This window comes from Tachypleus tridentatus, chromosome 6 (genome assembly GCF_004210375.1).
Source record: "Tachypleus tridentatus isolate NWPU-2018 chromosome 6, ASM421037v1, whole genome shotgun sequence".
NCBI classification, from domain to species: domain Eukaryota; kingdom Metazoa; phylum Arthropoda; class Merostomata; order Xiphosura; family Limulidae; genus Tachypleus; species Tachypleus tridentatus.
This window is the reverse complement of record NC_134830.1, coordinates 90,739,814-90,758,651: the sequence shown is the minus strand read 5'-3', so window position 1 is coordinate 90,758,651 and position 18,838 is coordinate 90,739,814. Positions and strand designations below refer to the sequence as shown.

Here is an 18,838-nt window from a genome sequence, read left to right as displayed (position 1 = left end):
ACCTGGGATTACCATACTTTGTCTATGATAGTTTTAGCTGTTTATTTGAAACTTTAATCAATTTTATTTCTACTGCCAACTTGAGAACTTCCTTTTGAGATACATATCTATATATATATATATATATATATATATATATTCACTACAGCACTTAAGAAGTCATGTGCTAATGAATCCATCACTTCACATACAGCATCTGTAATAGCCTTTCAACATCTTCTGCAATTTCAGCACAGGTATAATCTTTCCTCTGTACTTTGGTTCTGAACTTTTTTTGGAAACTTCCTTCCAACATGTCATTGCAAAGATGTTCTTTAAGGATTCTCCAATGCTTGAGAGTTATGAGTTTCAGCAGGAAGATTGTTTAATGTTATTAATACTGGTCCCCCCCAAGAAGCAAAATGACAATTTAAATGCTCACTATTCCATCCACTCACATTGGAATTTATTTTGAACTAAGACTATTACGTCTCTCATGGTACAAGGTCTGTTGGTTTCTAGATCGGTGATATTATTTAACCAACTTATAAGTACTACCTGTACACCTTCACCTCTTTCAAACTTATGTTCAGAGTTGACTCAGACTTTGTTTTGTTTAGATATTGTTTCCTATACACTTCCAAAATGGTACAACAGCAGTGGTAACAAATATATACAAGGTGGGTTCTCCTATTACATACTTCATAGTAAGTGTGTTTGATTCTTGACACTGATCTTCTTTTATACCTCACTGATTTTGCTATTTTAATCTTTTTGCATTTCATTTACATCTTTTGATTTCTTGTTGACATTGTTTTGCTTTTCTTCAACCTTGTCACTTGTCTTTTATGTACTATCCAAGTTCCACCATTATAATCATTTTCCAATAGCTTTTCCAGTCTTGTTTTCAATAAAATTCATTTTTTAAAATGTCTTGCATCTTTTTTTAAACTCCTCTGTTAAATTTCTGTAATTCTTTTTGTCTTCATTAATTTAATATAATTTTAACTTTTTGTCTCATTTTCTCTAGATCTTTTTAAATTTCTGCTTCTTTTTTCTATAGATTCTTTTTTCTTTTTTTTCTTGTAACTTTCTGTCTCTTACATCTTCCAAAAGATTAAAGTTATCTTATAGGATGCAAACTGTCAATGACAACCAACAAAATGAAGACATTTGTACAGAATAAATATGCTGAACTACAGACCTGAGTCCTCCTTAAAGATTTAGATACTAGATCTAATGTGTAATGTACAAGTGTTTGAAAACACCTCTCAAAGTTTAAAATGGCCAAAAGGCTGTGATGCCAACATCTTGCACTAAAAACATCCAGTGATCTTTTATTTTTAACATATTATGCACAGAAGATTTGCATGTGAGTACTGTGAGTTGAAACACCATTCTATAATACTGTATCACATATGCATTCCTCTTTGAAGGTTAATACACACCTTCTTTTATCTTAACTCCATGTAGTTAGTTGTTTTTTTGTTGTTTTTTCTTGTAACAGATGATATAGTATACAAACAGGACCAGTCAGGGTCAAGATTACCAACAACTGTGGAAGCTGTTGACCTTTATGATCTCCATGAAACAGTGTATCATGGTTTTCACATGCAAATTCATTAGAAATGGGTCCATACTAGCTTGGAGCTTACTTTACAAATTGGTGAAATATTTTTAGCTACATGATGTGAAGTTTCTCAAATTTTCATTTTTTTTGTAAGAAAGATAAGTTCTGTGACATTAATGCTTTTAATATAAATTATTTATTTGGCATTTACACATTTACTAATTTTCTTAATTAGCTATTTATGTATATAATCCATTTTTGTAACACAAACTTCAATTTACACTTACCATTTACTGAAGAGCTCAACTTTAACCACACTTCGATCTAAGAGTTTTAAATTCTCACTATATTGCAACTCCCACTGACATTTTTTTTTTTTTTGAATGGCAGGGTACTTATACTACATAATTTGAACCTCAACCAGGAGTATCTCCAATCAAAAGTAGCCTACAGTTGAATTTAATGGTAATTTGAAACATCATCAGATCACAATGAAATTGTGCAAAGAATGCCTGAAGTAATTTTAGCTGTTCTAATAATGAAAAACTAACATATACACACATCTTGTAGGCAAAAAAATACATCTTTTGTATTTAAAAACACTAAATATCTTCGGCTCTTCTACTCCTCAAACAAAAAATTCTAAAAATAGCACTAGATTTAGACGTCTTTTCAATGATAATTTTACGGTTTATATTATTAACTTTTACATGTTGAAGTTTAGAAAACTTGCATAATAATGATAGGCACACATATGGAGTTTAAAGTATTGTACAATAAAATATTCAAAATAAAATAACTCTTTTGCCCATACATTATTTTGTAACTCTTGAAATATCATAATAATCCATTGACTGTTGATTCGTCCTATACAGTGTACACTTGATATACTCAATATTTTGAATAGCCCAAATTTCAACTACAATTCTATATGAAGCCAGAGCTTCAGACAGAATTTTTTATTTTAAGGTAGACACAGACATTACTGTTTGGTAGGATAGTCCTGTACCCAGTTACTTTTTTAACAATCACAGATCTTGGTCCTTGAAACCAATTTTTGTTATTTCAAAATTGAGTAATTATTTCAGTTTCTTGTCTGTCAGTCAAGCATTGAATCAAGTTTATATTTCCTTTGATTCTTGTTATTGCATTATTTGATACTTAAATATTGGCCAAATACATATTTGAATACTACAGCCATGAAAAATTATAGGTTGATAATATTTCATTCTCTTGCTGAAGCATTTATTAAATTAATGAAGTTGACACACAGAACAAAATATTATCTTAAACTTCAAGCACATACTAACTATTAAGTCTCCATAGCAAGAAATAATTCATCTTTACTGTCTGTTTCAAAGGGGTATTACAAACATTTCAGTATGTGTTTGGAAACTTCATTACTAAAACAAAAGTTTGTTACCCAGTAAGCCTTATACTTCTTTATGTTTACATGCTCTCTTTTCATTTGTTCTGCTACATTACACAAATATTATGTGAATGTTTTGCTTACATATTAACGTCACACATCAACAGTTTTACATTGTAGCTTTGTGATACAACTGAATAATAACTACAATAACATCATAATCTATGGTTAATTTCAAACCTAGCTTTTATAGCAACATTTATAATGCTTGTAATTATTACAAAACAAAAATCAAATAAGAGTTTTATTCAGAAAAGTATTATTTTTAATTACATAAACAACTGGTCTTACACATCTTTAAAAACAAGAACAAGGATTCCAACACATTTGTTCCTACCAACCACAATTAATACAAAATTTGATTCATTTAGACACTTAGTGTGAAACTATAATGATAATGAAACTATTAAATTTTCAATTATTTAGGTGTGGTGTTGTACATTTTCAAGTAAATTAGATAATCAAAACAGAAACAATTTCCCAAATTAAAAAAAAGACACTTTAATAAATAAAAAGCAAATATCAAAATAATTGCTCTAAAGCAAGAAAAACACACCATCAAAATGAAAGCCAACAGACAGGTGATATTAACTGAATGTACCCTAGCTACTAATGTTAACAGAAAATTACAAAATAATTTTAGAAAAGTTCAGGTGTAATAAAGATGAACAGACAGATCTTGCTGACCAATTATACAATTTTTAGGCCAATCAGAGATATGGTCTACCAACAACTGAGATGGACAATGCTGGTTTTAATTTTGGTTGCTTACCTTTACAGTTTGTGCAATTTTAACAGTACACACACACACAATCTTAATAATAATTTTGCCTGTAAAAAAGTCTATAGTATATTTTATTACAAATATCAAATGAAAATATTTGAAATAATTTTATGATAGACCCCTTGTAGCACATATGAAAAGAGAGTTTAGATGCACAGAAAACAATCAACAGGAAGGTTTTTGTTTGACCTTTTTAAAATATTCAAACAAACAAATAAAAAAATACAAAAATTATTTTGCATCTCACACTACCCCTTAAATTTCTGTAAAGATTTCCTCTTTGTAATAGTAAAATTAAGCCACTATTAACAAATGCAAGTTTTTTTAAAAACCTAAAAACACAATTAGCCTAAAATAAATAATTATACAGAGAGAGGGAAAAAACTAGTCTGTATAGCTTAGCATTTTGAGAGCTTAGTAAATACTGAGTATACACACTATAAAGCATGTATTTATTTAGACAGGTACTCTAACTTATTTGTTAAATGGGAAACATAAGAAACACCTTGTGTACTTGCTATTTTCTTATAAGTAAATAGCTGTAAACATATATATATATATACACACACGTGTGTGTATATAAGGAAAGAGTTGTACCTGAAGCCAAGCATTTTACAGTGAGGGAGATTAGTGATATTGCACCAACACATACAAAGTTACATAAGATGCTCAAGGTTTGATTTCTGTCTGATTTATTAATGTTAAGGAATTATTTGGAAAACTGTGTAAGAGTTGATTGGTTGGTTGATTTGGTGTTTCATGGCAGCTAGGCTATCTGTATAAGACACATGACTACAAACTTTTCTTGACCTTAGTAACAGTGTTTTATGTGTAAGTTCCCAAATTCTAACACCAGGGACAGAGTAAACTGCTTTGTAATGCATCTTGGAATTGTAAACTAAAATTACCCTCAGTTGCCCATTAATCTTATTCATTGTTGCATATTCTATAAGTAAAATTGATACATTTTGTCTGACATTTCACACTATAGAATCCATGCTTTTTCCCTTGATACTGTGGGTTGGAATGTTCAGTCACACTTTACAGAATTCACTATATGGAAACTTGATTGTTATTTTCAAAATAGTATAGTAACCAATAACTATCTCATGGTGGGAAAAAAGGCAAGTAAACTATCATAGGCAAACAAAATGTTACTACAGTTAATAAGTGATAAATGAGAACGTTAAAATTCTGAATTTTTATTGTTTATAAGAGAACCTTATGTAATTGGGTCCTTACGACTCAAATAAGTTCAATTTTGCAAACAGTGTTGGTTATACCATATGTTATGTGGAAACTTGAATACTTAAAATTTACTTTATACTTTCATAACACTAAATACTATGCAAAAAATAAAACATTACCTCATAATTTCTAAAAATACTGACTTTCTTGAAAGTTCAATTACAATCACATATTTTCCAGAAACAAATGTATAAAATTAGCACAGTCATCATATAGCTATAGCTATATAACATTCAAGTGAAGTACCGTAAAACAACTTAAGTAATGAATTAAAGCATAACATTTTTTGCAAAATATGTCCACAAGTCAAGTTTGATGATCAACTAAAAATGTGATAATCACACAGTTACCTACTTCTTACTTAGTTATCAATAACAGATGTCCTTCTAAGTGTATCTCATACTCAGCATATTTAAATACTTTTTATTTTCTTACTCCATTAATTAATTTGCAAACTGATAAATTTACAGTACTATGTAATGACAGGCAATTCAACAAACTTTGATTTTTAACCAACAGCACGAATAATAAATGCAAATGCTAAAAATGTTTCCAAGTTCATTTCTAACTTATTCAACATAATATCAAATTTGCCTATTTCATACCTGTCCCAGGGTTTTTGACATTTCTGATCCATAGGTATGTTGGTTTCCTTTAAATCTTTCAATCTACTACAGTAAGTACATCAAAAAATGCTATATGAAGTACTACACTTTTTGGTTAAGTGCTTACATAAATAGAATCTTCAGCACAATGTCAAAAACATAGAAATTAAACATCTTGAAAAAATTAATTAATTCTGACTGTGTTAAAAAAAATGTATCCAATTGTTTCACAGTTTGTTACACTAATTCAGATACTATTACATAGCATGGCACATGCTTATAAACATCGATAGGGATAAAAATAATAAATAATTATTCCATTAATATTTGAACCAACAATATATTCCACCTTAGTTGATTCAATGTAGCTGGGATGTATACTTCATAATGCACTGGTAAATATATGTCCAAGCCACAATGAATTGATTAAAATTGTTACACTAGAGACCAAAAATCACTAACTTAAAAATTAAAAAGTCTATATGTGAAACGTTTATAATTAAGATGTTTAAAAACAGAATATTTGAGAGGAGGATGCACAACTAAAGCAATATATAAAATTAATGTCATCGAAACAATTACTTTATAAATTTTTTATTTAGAAATAATATTCTAAAGATCAAAAATTCCTTTACATACATTTAGTTTTCATTCTCAAGTTTCTAAGTTGCTGCAAACAAAACTAAATATTCCTACAAATAAATTACTTAGGAGTTTTAGAAAATTTAAAACAGAAGACACATTACACAAACATTTAACTGAAATCTTCATTCTATGTGGTGTTTGTGGGCTATGTTACAGTATTTATGGGCAACTGATCAAACAGTAAGCAATATTTATGCAACATAATCAATATCAAGAATAATGACAACACCTTAAAAAAGTTAAAACCATGTATTACATATTTCATAACAATATGGTAACAAAGCCCTGAGACACTCTGTACATAATTTCACATACTTTTATTAAAACATGCCATCCCATGCGAGTTTTTGTGTTTTTCTTATAACACAGCCACATCTAGCTATCTGCTGAGTCCACCAAGGGGAATCAAACCTGTGATGAGAGTTCTTAGATAATCTACCTATGACCCAAAAGTATAAGCTCTTTTGAATGGTGTAAAAATTTTTCAATTCTCTGACTATTACGTTTTTAATAACTTTGTGGTGATCCAACATACTATCTTATTATCACACAGCTACATTATTCTATTTGGTTTAAGTGACAATGTTGGAAATGAAAAATAAAATGCACTCTTAAGAATATATTTTAATTTTCATAAATAAGTAGAACAGTAAATTACATAAAAACACACACAAGATTGAAGCTCGTGCTTTGCCTGCTCAGAACTATATACACTTACACTGCATGATATATTTATACACACAAACTGTAAGCTACATCTAAAACTTATGAGCTATAACTACAATAAAACTTTCATTCTCTAGTTTTTAAACCTACAGTATTACAGAAAACATTTTGTGACATCAAATTTTTTTCAATCAACTTCCATAAATTTATGCATGATAGAGCCAGTACTCTTAAACAAAAATGTTTGTTTTGGTTATCTGCATAAAGCAACACAACAGCTGTTTGTGCTGGTTAATTCTAATTTTGAACTTACAGACAGGAGGGAAGGCAATTAGTCAATAGCATCCATCACCAATTATTGAGCTACTCTGAACAAACAGCAGGATTTACCCATTGCAGTTATAATGCATTCATGACTCAAAAATGCAAAATCATTATTTTGCAGTAACAGAATGTAAACTTTAAATCCTAGGGTTTACAGTCTAGCAACTAACAAACACCTGGCCCTACCCAAGAAAAGGAAAACATAACATTAAAAATTACTAACAATACTGGAAATGAAATAGTTTGTTTTCATTTACCCCTGAAGAAAATGTAAAGATTTTTTCACCACAGGGAAAAAAACACAGACAAAAAAACACAAAAACACCTTAATGTAATAAGTTTGAAATATATGATGTATGGATCTTAGAGATACTGTGTGCAAAATTATTAACCTTTCAAAAATACTGTGTGTAACAATTACTGTTAATTTATCAATATTTAACCTAAATGGATAACAAATGCCCATTATGCATGTAAAAAAGGGATGCTGAATATTTTTCAGTAATTATTCTTGGTATGCAACATTTTATTATTTTATAAGGTATTTCTATAATTTTAGTTTTCACATTTAAACAAGATCTATCCTTACATTGATGGCAAGAAGTTGATGATCTTCTTGTGGAACGCATGCAGCACATACTGTTCAAAATATTGAACTTGTTTTACAAAGAATGATACAACTTGCAATACAAATCTGAAAAATCTCTCTCTCTGTACATATAAACATTTACAAGCACTTTTAATATTTTAAAAATTAGTGAAAGGAGGTCAAAGCCTCCATTTAAAACTAAAACTCAATGTAGAAGATATTGAAAGAATTATACTGAAACATTAAACTCATAAATGCATATCACAATGTGGAAAAGACAAATTACTTTTTGTTTATTCTTCAGTATGACAAAACAAAAAAATGTTATCTGTTATTCGAAATAAACAATTTCTTTTCTACATTTAAAATACTAGAGTGGAAAATGAAAGTAAGAGTAAAGAACATTATTTTAGTTTTTTGTAAAGAGTGATGTATGTATACATAATTATATAAATACACAGTCAGAAAAGTAAAAAAGTTGAATATTCAGAATGATTACTATCTTTCTTCTTCAGAATCATGATTGTTGAATGACTATATAAAAACAACAGTTAGAGTTGCAAATGTTCCTGTTTTCAATTTTGTGGTAAATTTCACCTAAGCTCATTTAAAAACACACAAAACACTAACATTAAATTAAAATAAGGAACAGTTTTGATAAATATACATTACAAACTCGATTACAGATATTTTGCATTTGCATTGTCTTTTATCTCAGAGGCTATTCACAGGTTTGGTTCACAAAGATTTCTATTGTTAAAATCATTTTTTTTTTATAAAGTATTGTTAAAATAATTGTTCTATTAATGTATCTTACTTGACACAGTAACTGAGTACACCCATCATATGTCTTTATATATCTGTTCATTTTTATGAGTGGAGTAGTTAATTCTGTTAGACCGGCCTGAATGTATAAAACATATATACAACTACACTGATCACTTTATGTTTTGTATACACTTAATGACATTGTCCATACATACACTCAAACAAATTCAAATAACTCTAAAGGTTCAAGTTTGGTATTGCCTTTGGCTTGATTCTGCAAGTGCTTCCATATCATTTAACGTTTCTGATCTTTCCCAGTGGCTAAAATTTTCTAAGTCTGAAAAATCTGAATCAATCAACTGTGATGAGGCAGATAAATTTTCATATACTGAACTTGAAGAAACAGGTACACATGTACTTCTGTTATTCCCACCATCTGACTGATGGTGAGAAGTGGATAAAAAGTACTTCTGTCCAACTGTAAGTGAAGATTCTCCCACATGGTTTTGACTGGCTCCTGTTACCAAGTGATCTTGGTCTTTACAATTAAAAGAAGGAAGCTTAGACATTTGATCAAGATGTGGCATGGCTCCAGCACTAACAACTGGAGAGAAACTGTGCTCAGGCATTGTGTTTTTTGGTATTTCATTATCATCAAAAGACAAATTAATATCATCTAACTGTATACTCTGGAAGTTAACTGGCTGAGGTTTTTCTTGCATTCTGTTTAATGTGCCTTGTCCAGAAGCACCCAGTAACTGGTTGCTTTCTTCTGTATTTTGTTGTTGTGTCTTTAAAACAGAGGAGGGAAACAAATCTAGTTTTTCCAATTTCTGTCTCTGGAACAAATTCTGTACTCCCGTATTCTTGATGGGTACTTCAACATTAGAATTGAGCTGCTGGACAGCATGAGGATAAGTGTTAAAACCACACTGTTCTGCACCATGGTAGTTTTTCTGATAATGCATATCCCCTTGACCAATTGACCTTTGTGTTGCCATGTTCAACTGCTGTGTAAAATATCCAGGAAGTTGAAAATTTCCTATTTTACTTTGATCTAAGTAGTTATTTTGGTCTAGAGGTGATTCTCTAAACTCCTTTTCCAGGTTCAAATGTAAATTATCTTGGCTAATGTGAGTGCTGTTTCCTGAATCAATTGTTGTGTTAGATAAAATTCTTGAACATTTTTGCCTACCTTTTGTGTAGGCTGGTAAGGAGACTTTGGTCATTCTGTTTTGGCTACCTGTACTGAACTGTGACAAGTATGATTCATCAAAACCACTGCCAGAGACTGATCCTACTGAAGCAGTAGTTTGGCCACACAGGGGAAGTTCTGAGGGATTATAAAATTGATTCCTTGCAATGTCTTGAGCACTTTCTGAGGAGATATGTTGAAGTTGCTTATGAACTCCATTTTTATGAAATAATTTAGGCTGTCCTACATTGGGAATGCCACCAATACTAACAACATTTGAATTAGGCAGACTTGGATGTGCAGGTGTAATACTGACATTTTGTTCTGTGTGAGATGATTTCTTTCTTTCTATTATTTGATTTTCACCTAATAACTTGCTACTTTGTGAACCAGGAAATATATGGAAAGATGAAATTTTACTCATTCCTCCTCTGTCATGCTGGCTGTCAGAATTTCTAGACATAGAAGAGTGTCCACTGGAAACAATCTGATGGAAGACATTTTTGTTCAGAAGGCTAGGAGAAGTAGAGACTGGGTATGATTGGTCTGACAAAGAGGACACATACTTATTAAGTGGATCCCCTGAAAAGCTTTTTGATGTTGTAAAGGTAGGGCTGCCATGAGATACAGCTGCCAGAGTAGTCCAATTACTGGATGTTTTTTTAAGATAGTCTTCTTCTAAACTAGCTTCAGAGCAACTCGAGCTTGCATCATTAGAAGGTGGAGCAACCTTTTTGGGAATTACATCTCTATCATTTTTTACTGCCCCATCATCATCATCACTAAGATCAATAACCTCTGGAGGAGATGACTGTACAGGATTCCTCTGATGAATTGTTGAAAACTGTACAGTACCTCCACACTGAAGAGTTGGTTGAACAATCTGCAATAATAAACCAAAGACGGAAAAACAAAACAAAAAGGAAATTAAGATAAAATAAGCTACAAATTTTCCTCAACATTTACTCAATTAAAACCTAGTTCAAACTATGAAAAATAAAATCCATGTGTTAATTTGTATTTCATCTTACAAGCCAAATTATACCCAAGAAACTCATTATCATAGAAGTGTAAGAAAGCCTACAGGTATACAGTTCCAGTTTTTCATACTTAACTGGCTTATGTGGGCTAAATGTATGATGGGAAAAAGAATGTTTTCAAAATGAAATAATGTAATGCAAGTGCTTAAGGAGATACTGAAGCACAATTAATACTTAAAATAACCATATCCAAAATTAATGGTTACAAACCCTTTAAAAAGAAACAAATGTATAAAAATCACATTAAAGAAATGAGAAAACCACCATTTCAGTAATACATACCCCAAAGGAACGTTGGCCTTGCCTTTCCATACCATCAGGATGAGACTGTTGGACAGCTAAAATTACAATTAAATTGTTAAGAACAAAGTTCTTAAATGTTAAAAGTCTGTGTATAATTTTTTTTCTTCCACTATTTTATGAATCCAGATTCATAAATAAATTGACTCATCCAATAGTCATTTCATTAACTTTAACTTTACTTTTAAACAAACTGTTTATTACCTCAAAAGGTGGGGCAAAACAACAGTTAAAATATCATGGAAATAACATTTTAAATAGAACTCATGATAGTTATGTATATGTTTATTTTTCTCTGTAAAATAACATCATTGCAATCCAAACATCATGTTATTGTGTATAACTAAAAGAAAATTTCCAAAATTAATATGCTACAACAGGTATTTCAGCATTTTATTCTATTTTATCTCATGAAAATACAGCTCATAGATGCTAAAATTATTATTATGAAACAATATATATTCAAACTGATAAAATGCTGGATAATTACCGGAGTTTGCACCATCACCAAATAGTCCATTTAAAAACTGTCCCTGACGGCGAAAGTTTTCAGCGACATCAGGAGGGAGTCTTACAGCTACCAAACGTCCATCAGGAAGACGAAGGTAAACTCCTTTAGGAGTTTTTAACACCAGAATTTCCTGGCCTGCAGTAAGCACTACAGATTGACCTGGCACGGAACTAGATGGGATACTGACAGCTGTCAAGAAAAGGGAAGTTATTTAGGAAAAGCATAAAATATTATTTATAAAAGCTATTAAAGTCCATAAGTTTTGGAAAATTTTCAAACACAGACATCTTATTGGACATAAATATTAACTTTCAACATGAACAAAATTGCAGTAGTTGGGATAGGGTTTGGGATATTAATATCTTTTTTAAATATGTATATGGTATAATATTTGGGAACTTCTTGTTACCTTGCTTGTTTTTCTAAACAAAGATGCATTCAATAAGTTTTCTCATGTTATATTTGTTAGGCTTAAGGTTAAGTCACCTGTGTATAAGTAACATGCAATAAAAATATTACTAAAATTGAGCACTTATAAGATTAACACATCCATCACTAATTTTAATTTTTAAAACACAAATATCCATCAACCTTTCAAAAAGAAATCATAAGATTCCTTTTATAATAGGCCTGTTTATTGTAAAGAGTTATGTTAATTCTACATGGGGTGTACAAACTTATGCACCAATGATTTCTTACATAATAGGTCTTTATGAGAAATGACCCAAATTCTGCAAAGAAATGCTAGTTTGATTGATTAGTAAAGTTGTTTACTGTTGAGATAATGTTAGGCTTATGGATTTTTTTCTCCAAAGAGCATGCAAGTTGTTTGAAGCTTGCAGAGCTTCAAAATTAGTAAAATTAGTAAAATATAATTTGTTTAATCATAAGCAGAAATCTGTACAATGCATCCTCTGTGTTGTGCCAATTGCAAATTTTAAAACCAAATTTTTAGCGTAATAAGCCCTCAGACTGACTGGAAAGCTACAAATGGCAGTGAATGAGAAAGAAAATCATGTGACAAACAAATCATGGATAATTATATTTTTAGCAAATAAAACCCATATATTGGGATGGATAGAAAAACTAAAGACGTCATGTGCTGTTTATAGGATAACTAAGAGAAATGAAAGTTGGAATATTTTTCTATGTATCTCAAGATGGCTGGTATATTAAAACTTTTATTAAAATAAAGTAGACAACACCTTTTTGACTTTCTTAGGTCATCACATTATTCTCTACTTTATTTTTATAAAAGTTTTAATATCCATACCAGCCATCTTGAGATACATTTTTACTTCAAGTAAAATTGCCATCATCATGAAGTTTTAATATTATTTGAAAATTAAACTAATTAAATGTTACAAAAATGACAAAATATTTATTATAATATTTCTAGTTAAACTGAAAGTTAGTTAGTATTTATTATTTCTACCTAAATTTTTAAATTTGATATGCAGGTGTGCACTAAAATTTTGATCTAGAAACATTAAAAAGTCAAGATTTCAGGGAAACATATATAAAACAATCCAACATTCATTGGATCTTTCCATTATACTTAAGGGACCTAACAAATGTGTAATGTATTAAAAATATAGTACACTACTAAATAAGGACAAGATCAAAGTGATGCAACATTTTATTTGCTAAATTTCTGAGCTAATACCTTAGTAAAGAAAGAACTTACAACATTTCTTTGATCATTTCACTAGTAGTTACAGACATCACACCTCAAAAATGTGTGAAGCTGAATCTATTATACATATGAAACTAAATCCTACTAATCAGAAAGATTGATTTTAAAGTTTATCACTATCAGACTTAAATTAATTAGAAAATGGAATAAATAGTAATAATAAAAACATACTGAAAAAATTCACACACACACACACAGAGCTGTTAGTTAAGTATCTTACAGCAGAACCATTCTATAAATTATGGTATAGCAAAAATGAATTTTGCCTGTAAAGATTATACGAAAATACTTAATTTTTCTCCATATGTTTACAAAGTTCAAACAAATACTAAGTGATACAGAAATGTACCAAATACCATGAGAAACCAAAAATGGATCAAACACTGAGTAGGTAAAATGGTGACAAATTTACTAAGCTTCTACTCATCACTGAAATATTAGAAAGTATTCATAATATTTGTTTATTATTGGAGTATCTTTAATAATAAAGAAAATGTAAATTCAGTGTCATCTCACACACACACACACACACACACAGGTTTCCAACAGCATGCACGAAGTACATAGTTTCCAATAAACTATAAATGAAAATTAAGATACAATTAAAAAGGAAGTCACATTATACCCACTTTCATATATAATAATTAAAACTAAATGAATAATTTTTAAGTTATCATTTTAATAACTAACCACAAAAAAATAAACATAAACTCACTATTTGGCACTGTAACCCGTTGGACATTTACACCCTGTCTGATAAGAGACTGAATGAGACTGACATAGGGTGATAACTGGCGACCTCCTGTCATATTCCCCATAGGTTGCATTGGAACTGGAGTGGACTGCTGTGGTCGAGAGTAAAAATTTCCAGGATAGCCTCGAGGAGAACCATAGAGTGGAGGCCTGAACAAAAATTAGACATTTAAAATAATCTACCCTATGGTTTTTCTTTACTTTCACAAATTAAAACTAGATTTAGTTGATATGCTAGATCATAGAGTTACCTAAAAAAATTAAAAAAGCACAAGTTATCACAGAATACTGTTAAATTACCTGCCAAGAGGATTTGCAGAAAACTGTCCATTGTTTAAATAAACTGGTCTCATAAAACCACCTGAACACATGTTAGCTCTTTTCTCCAGCTCATATGTCTGCTTGGCTAGACGTTTTTCCTGCTTTGTAAGCTTGAGCTCTTTCCGATCAATCAATAAAGATTCATGTTTAAATGGTTCCTGGGGAAAAAAATTCATGATAGAAACCTTAACATAAATAAAAAGACAAAACATGTGTGTGACTGATTGCTATTCAAAAAGAAAAACAATAGCAGAACAATGTTTAACAGGTGTTAAGTTTTAACATTGCTGTTTTCAAAATTCATTATCAATAACTTATGATCAAAGAAGTTACTTTCATAGATTTGAACGAACAATCAACCCAATATTTATGTAATTAATTGAATATTCTTATATATTAAAATAAGAGTACAGAATGTCACAAAAAATCTATAATGTTCAAAATGCATTCTTCATCAGCTGGATAGTCTTGCTTTTATTATTATTTCAAGTCATAATCTTATTAATATCTAACAAAGTTCAGCTAGCTAAATCCTATATTGTGCTAAAAATATAAAATATTCCTTGTAACACCAACATTATGAACCACAAAAGTGGTTCAAGATAGGGATTACCCAGAAATTTTACAAAATTTTTTGACAGAATGTACAAGCAAGAAAAGGCATTTAAAAAACAGACTTATTCTCAAAACAACACTCAAAGAACTTCTATTTCAATGGCTAAAGCTTTCAAAATACTGGTAATAGCAAACATATGAGTGACTGTTTGATAAAATTCATAATCTGTTCATATCATTGTGATTTATATTATTCTTGTTTCACAAGCCCACAGAAAAAAACAGCTATGAATAATTTATTCAAACCTGAGCAAATCTACTAAAACAAAAGAAAAAACTCCTCCACTTGTTATACCACTATTTTTATTGATTCTTAAAAGAGAAGGTGAGATTTTCAGTTTTTTATTGCTACTGGCCAGGTTTCTATTTAAGACCATTCAGGCACTAAAGCCAACAGTGAAAATAACTAAGTATAATGCACCAAAATCTATGCACAGCTACTAAACAAATTCTTGCAAAGGTTGTAGAGCTATTTTAAAGTTGATTCTTTAAATGTGAGATTTCCAACCTCTAAAAATTTTTTAGTTTTTTCCCCTACCAACACAAGTTCTTGGAAACAATTCATGTGTTGAAGAAATATAAAAGTAAATTAAGCACTAGTCGAAAGTCCTCAGTTTTTTAATAGTTAAAAATGTTTCATTTTATTAGTGTAAACAATGTGTATATTTATAAGTGTCTCCAACCTTTTTACTATTGATGAGTTTTACCAGCTCCTACAGAAAAAATGGCTACAAATATTTTACTGAAGCTTAGATAACAGTAATGAAAGCAGTACTGAGCATGTCACAGGGTAGTTTTAAAATTAATTCAAGCAACTTCATTTTTTTGCCCTGAAGAATTTCTCTGAATTCTTTATTTTTGCTATTGAAAGAAATCCAGTGTTTACTAATGCATATTAACTGGAAATTAATTTGTACAACTTAGTAGTATATCAATTAGAAATTGCCAAATTGAATATTCATTATTTCTAGAGTTCACTATTTCACTTTGTCTCTCTGTGGTTTTCTGTAATTTCTTCAGTGATTTTTTAAGTGTAGATGATTACTATAGTAAATGTATCTTCTTTTGTGAGAGATGGTTTATTCTACTGATTTTTCACACTTTGGTAAAATTGTTAGAGTGTATTTGAGTATTATTTTATTACTGTTATTATTAATATTTTTGTTTCATAAGCCTACAGCAGAAATGGATGCATATTTTGCATCTAAACCTAGAGAGATATACCATATGATATTTTGTAAATCTCCATGATGTATTTAAAAGTTTATTCATCTTTACTGAAACATGACTTATGTGGCTATAAATACACAATATATATATATATTGTTCTGAGTGGCTTCCTTTTTACTCAACACCTAATAAATGTGTGTTTACATGCAACTAAAAACCACCTGGCTCAGTAACTACTGGCTGAATGAAAAAAGAGCCAATTCAGCAGTAAACAGTTGAAAAAAAATGTCAAAATTAATGCACATGCACATATATAGTTTAAAATTCATTGTCCATAAATGAACACAAAAACTGTTAATTTAAAATGAAGAATAGGGATAATCAAAAAAGTACAGACACAAGTTGAATCAGAATGCAAATATTATACATTCAATTCTGCAGAAAAGTAAATAAAACAAACTAAGCTGGAAATAGTGTCTAAATTACTTTCTCAAAGTAAATTAAAATGGAGATTGGTTGCTTGAGAAATTAATGTTGACACTATTTGTAGCCCAGGTAGAAAATACAATCTTTGCATTTTGATATTAAACTTTTCTGTACTTTTTTGATGATCCCCATTCCATTTTTAAATTAATAATTTTAATTACTTTATATATAATAAATAAATGACAAATAAATACATCTACAATCTCCATTTGAACCAATACTGTTAATGAAACTGAGATTAAAGAAATAAATATAATATAGCATACTAGAATTAGCTGGAAGGAATAAGCACTATATACATAATTTTCAAAACTTTAATTCAATCTTTTACACTTTCATTTGGAATCATATTTGTGTACATTACTGCACACTTACTCTTAGATAAAACATGATGAAATAATAAATTTTATTTTGATACTCCAAAATAATTTATTTTCCAAAGATTTTCTCACTCAGCATAGTTTACAAGTTGTAAACTACTTTAATATCTCATTACTCAAAGTTCAAAATAGCTACTGTATTTGCCATAAAGTTTGAGATTTCAGAGAACCTGAATGAATGCATTATTAAATGACTGGTAACTTTTCACCATAACCTTATTTCAAATATCTTAGGAAGAACAAGAAAAGTCCATAATCCATTGAAAATGTATTTGCTAATTTCCAAAAACAAAGAGTACTTTTCATAGCTTCTCATCTTTCAACTTTGAAAAACAAGTATTATTTACCAAAAATAAACCACTCTAAATTTTTAACATAACCAAGTCAAGATTGGTGGTATATCTGATGTTGATAAAATTTTGGAATATACTGAAAGATACTAATACAATAGCTGCAGATTACAACATTCATTCTGTTCTGATGAAATGTCAGTATTTTTTTTACCTGGGAAGTTATTCAAGATTCTTCTAACAAGTATTTTCCCATTTTTTTAAAAACAAAAGCACAATACCTTTTCTGTGCTATTTCCTAATTTAAACATGGAAAACTAAAAAATACTAAGAAAACACCAGAAAGAGATCCTCTATGTCCTTTTTCTTGCATCTGCAAAGTTGGAAGATACTTCAAGAGAAATAAATGCAGTTGATATTAGAGCTGGTCAAACTAACTGATTAATCAATTAATCTTTGCTCATGAGTAATCTGTTAATTGCAGCTGGTATATCCAAACAGTACTGTTATTGATTATTGAAGTAACCAATATCATAAAAATACAATTCATTGAATGGAAGGCAACTGATTTGTAACATCACATGCGAACTGTCTGCGTATTTAAGTATTAAATAGAGGTTATATAATTACTGTCATTCACTTTAAACTGCTGTTCAGATGGAAGACAATTTGGCTGGCAGCATCCCCCACCAACTCTTTGGCTATTTAAGTGTTAAATAAAAGTTATCTGCCACTGTCAATAATTTTAAAATTCAGACTACAATGGAACCCCTCTAAAGCAGCCACCTTCGGGACCGAGAAAAACTGGCCTGATTAGAGGGGTACCACTGTACATAATTACGGATTATGTAAACAAAAAAAGGGACTGTGATTGAATGTCCACTTTCAAGGGGTGACCAAATCTGATGGGTGGCTGCTTAGAGGGGTTACACTGTATAAGAAAGTTAACTGGTTATCAACGTGCACTGCTAACTCTCTAGTGTTAAATAAAGTGTAAATTTATTGTTTTTTACATTGTATATGTTTTTAATTTTATTTATTAAGTGTTGGATAAGCATGCATGGATCTAGGGAAGGAGAGTCCAGGGTGTGTGGAACCTCCTCCATAGTTAACAGTACTACAGTGATATTAAATTTATAAAATTGATACTAAAAGTATAGTTGGGTCCCCTAAAAGCCATTTCTAATAATGTGTCGATTGTCAAATTGTTTTAGCGTTATGTTATAGTTTACAACTTACAAAACTTTACTAATAGTGTCAATGTAACTCTTACTTTCCTCAGTTTGTGTTCTGATGGAATCTGTGTGAGGCATTGCCACATCTGGAGCATTTAACTGATATGGGACAAACACTACCATACCTGTAACCCCATTCCTGTTTATCTGCTTTTTCATGCCAGTCTTTGAACAATGCAAATTAAAAATGTAAATTCACTAATCAATTTTTATTACCAGACACTGTCAATTTTACTACT

General features: G+C 30.1%; 1 protein-coding gene across 3 annotated transcripts in view; it reads right to left on the bottom strand.

Annotated features, from left to right (window-relative positions):
- Positions 1-3,209: 3,209 nt before the first annotated feature.
- LOC143253024 (helicase ARIP4-like) overlaps positions 3,210-18,838 on the bottom strand; it is a 104,811-nt gene continuing 89,182 nt past the window's right edge. For all 3 annotated transcript variants that reach the window (XM_076506100.1, XM_076506099.1, XM_076506101.1), the window contains 5 exons: positions 14,403-14,581; positions 14,065-14,252; positions 11,633-11,842; positions 11,125-11,180; positions 3,210-10,685 (listed from right to left, as the gene is read on the bottom strand). In XM_076506100.1, the coding sequence (XP_076362215.1) occupies positions 8,853-10,685; positions 11,125-11,180; positions 11,633-11,842; positions 14,065-14,252; positions 14,403-14,581 (2,466 nt within the window). In that variant the 3' untranslated portion in view covers positions 3,210-8,852. The remainder of the gene's footprint in view (positions 10,686-11,124; positions 11,181-11,632; positions 11,843-14,064; positions 14,253-14,402; positions 14,582-18,838) is intronic.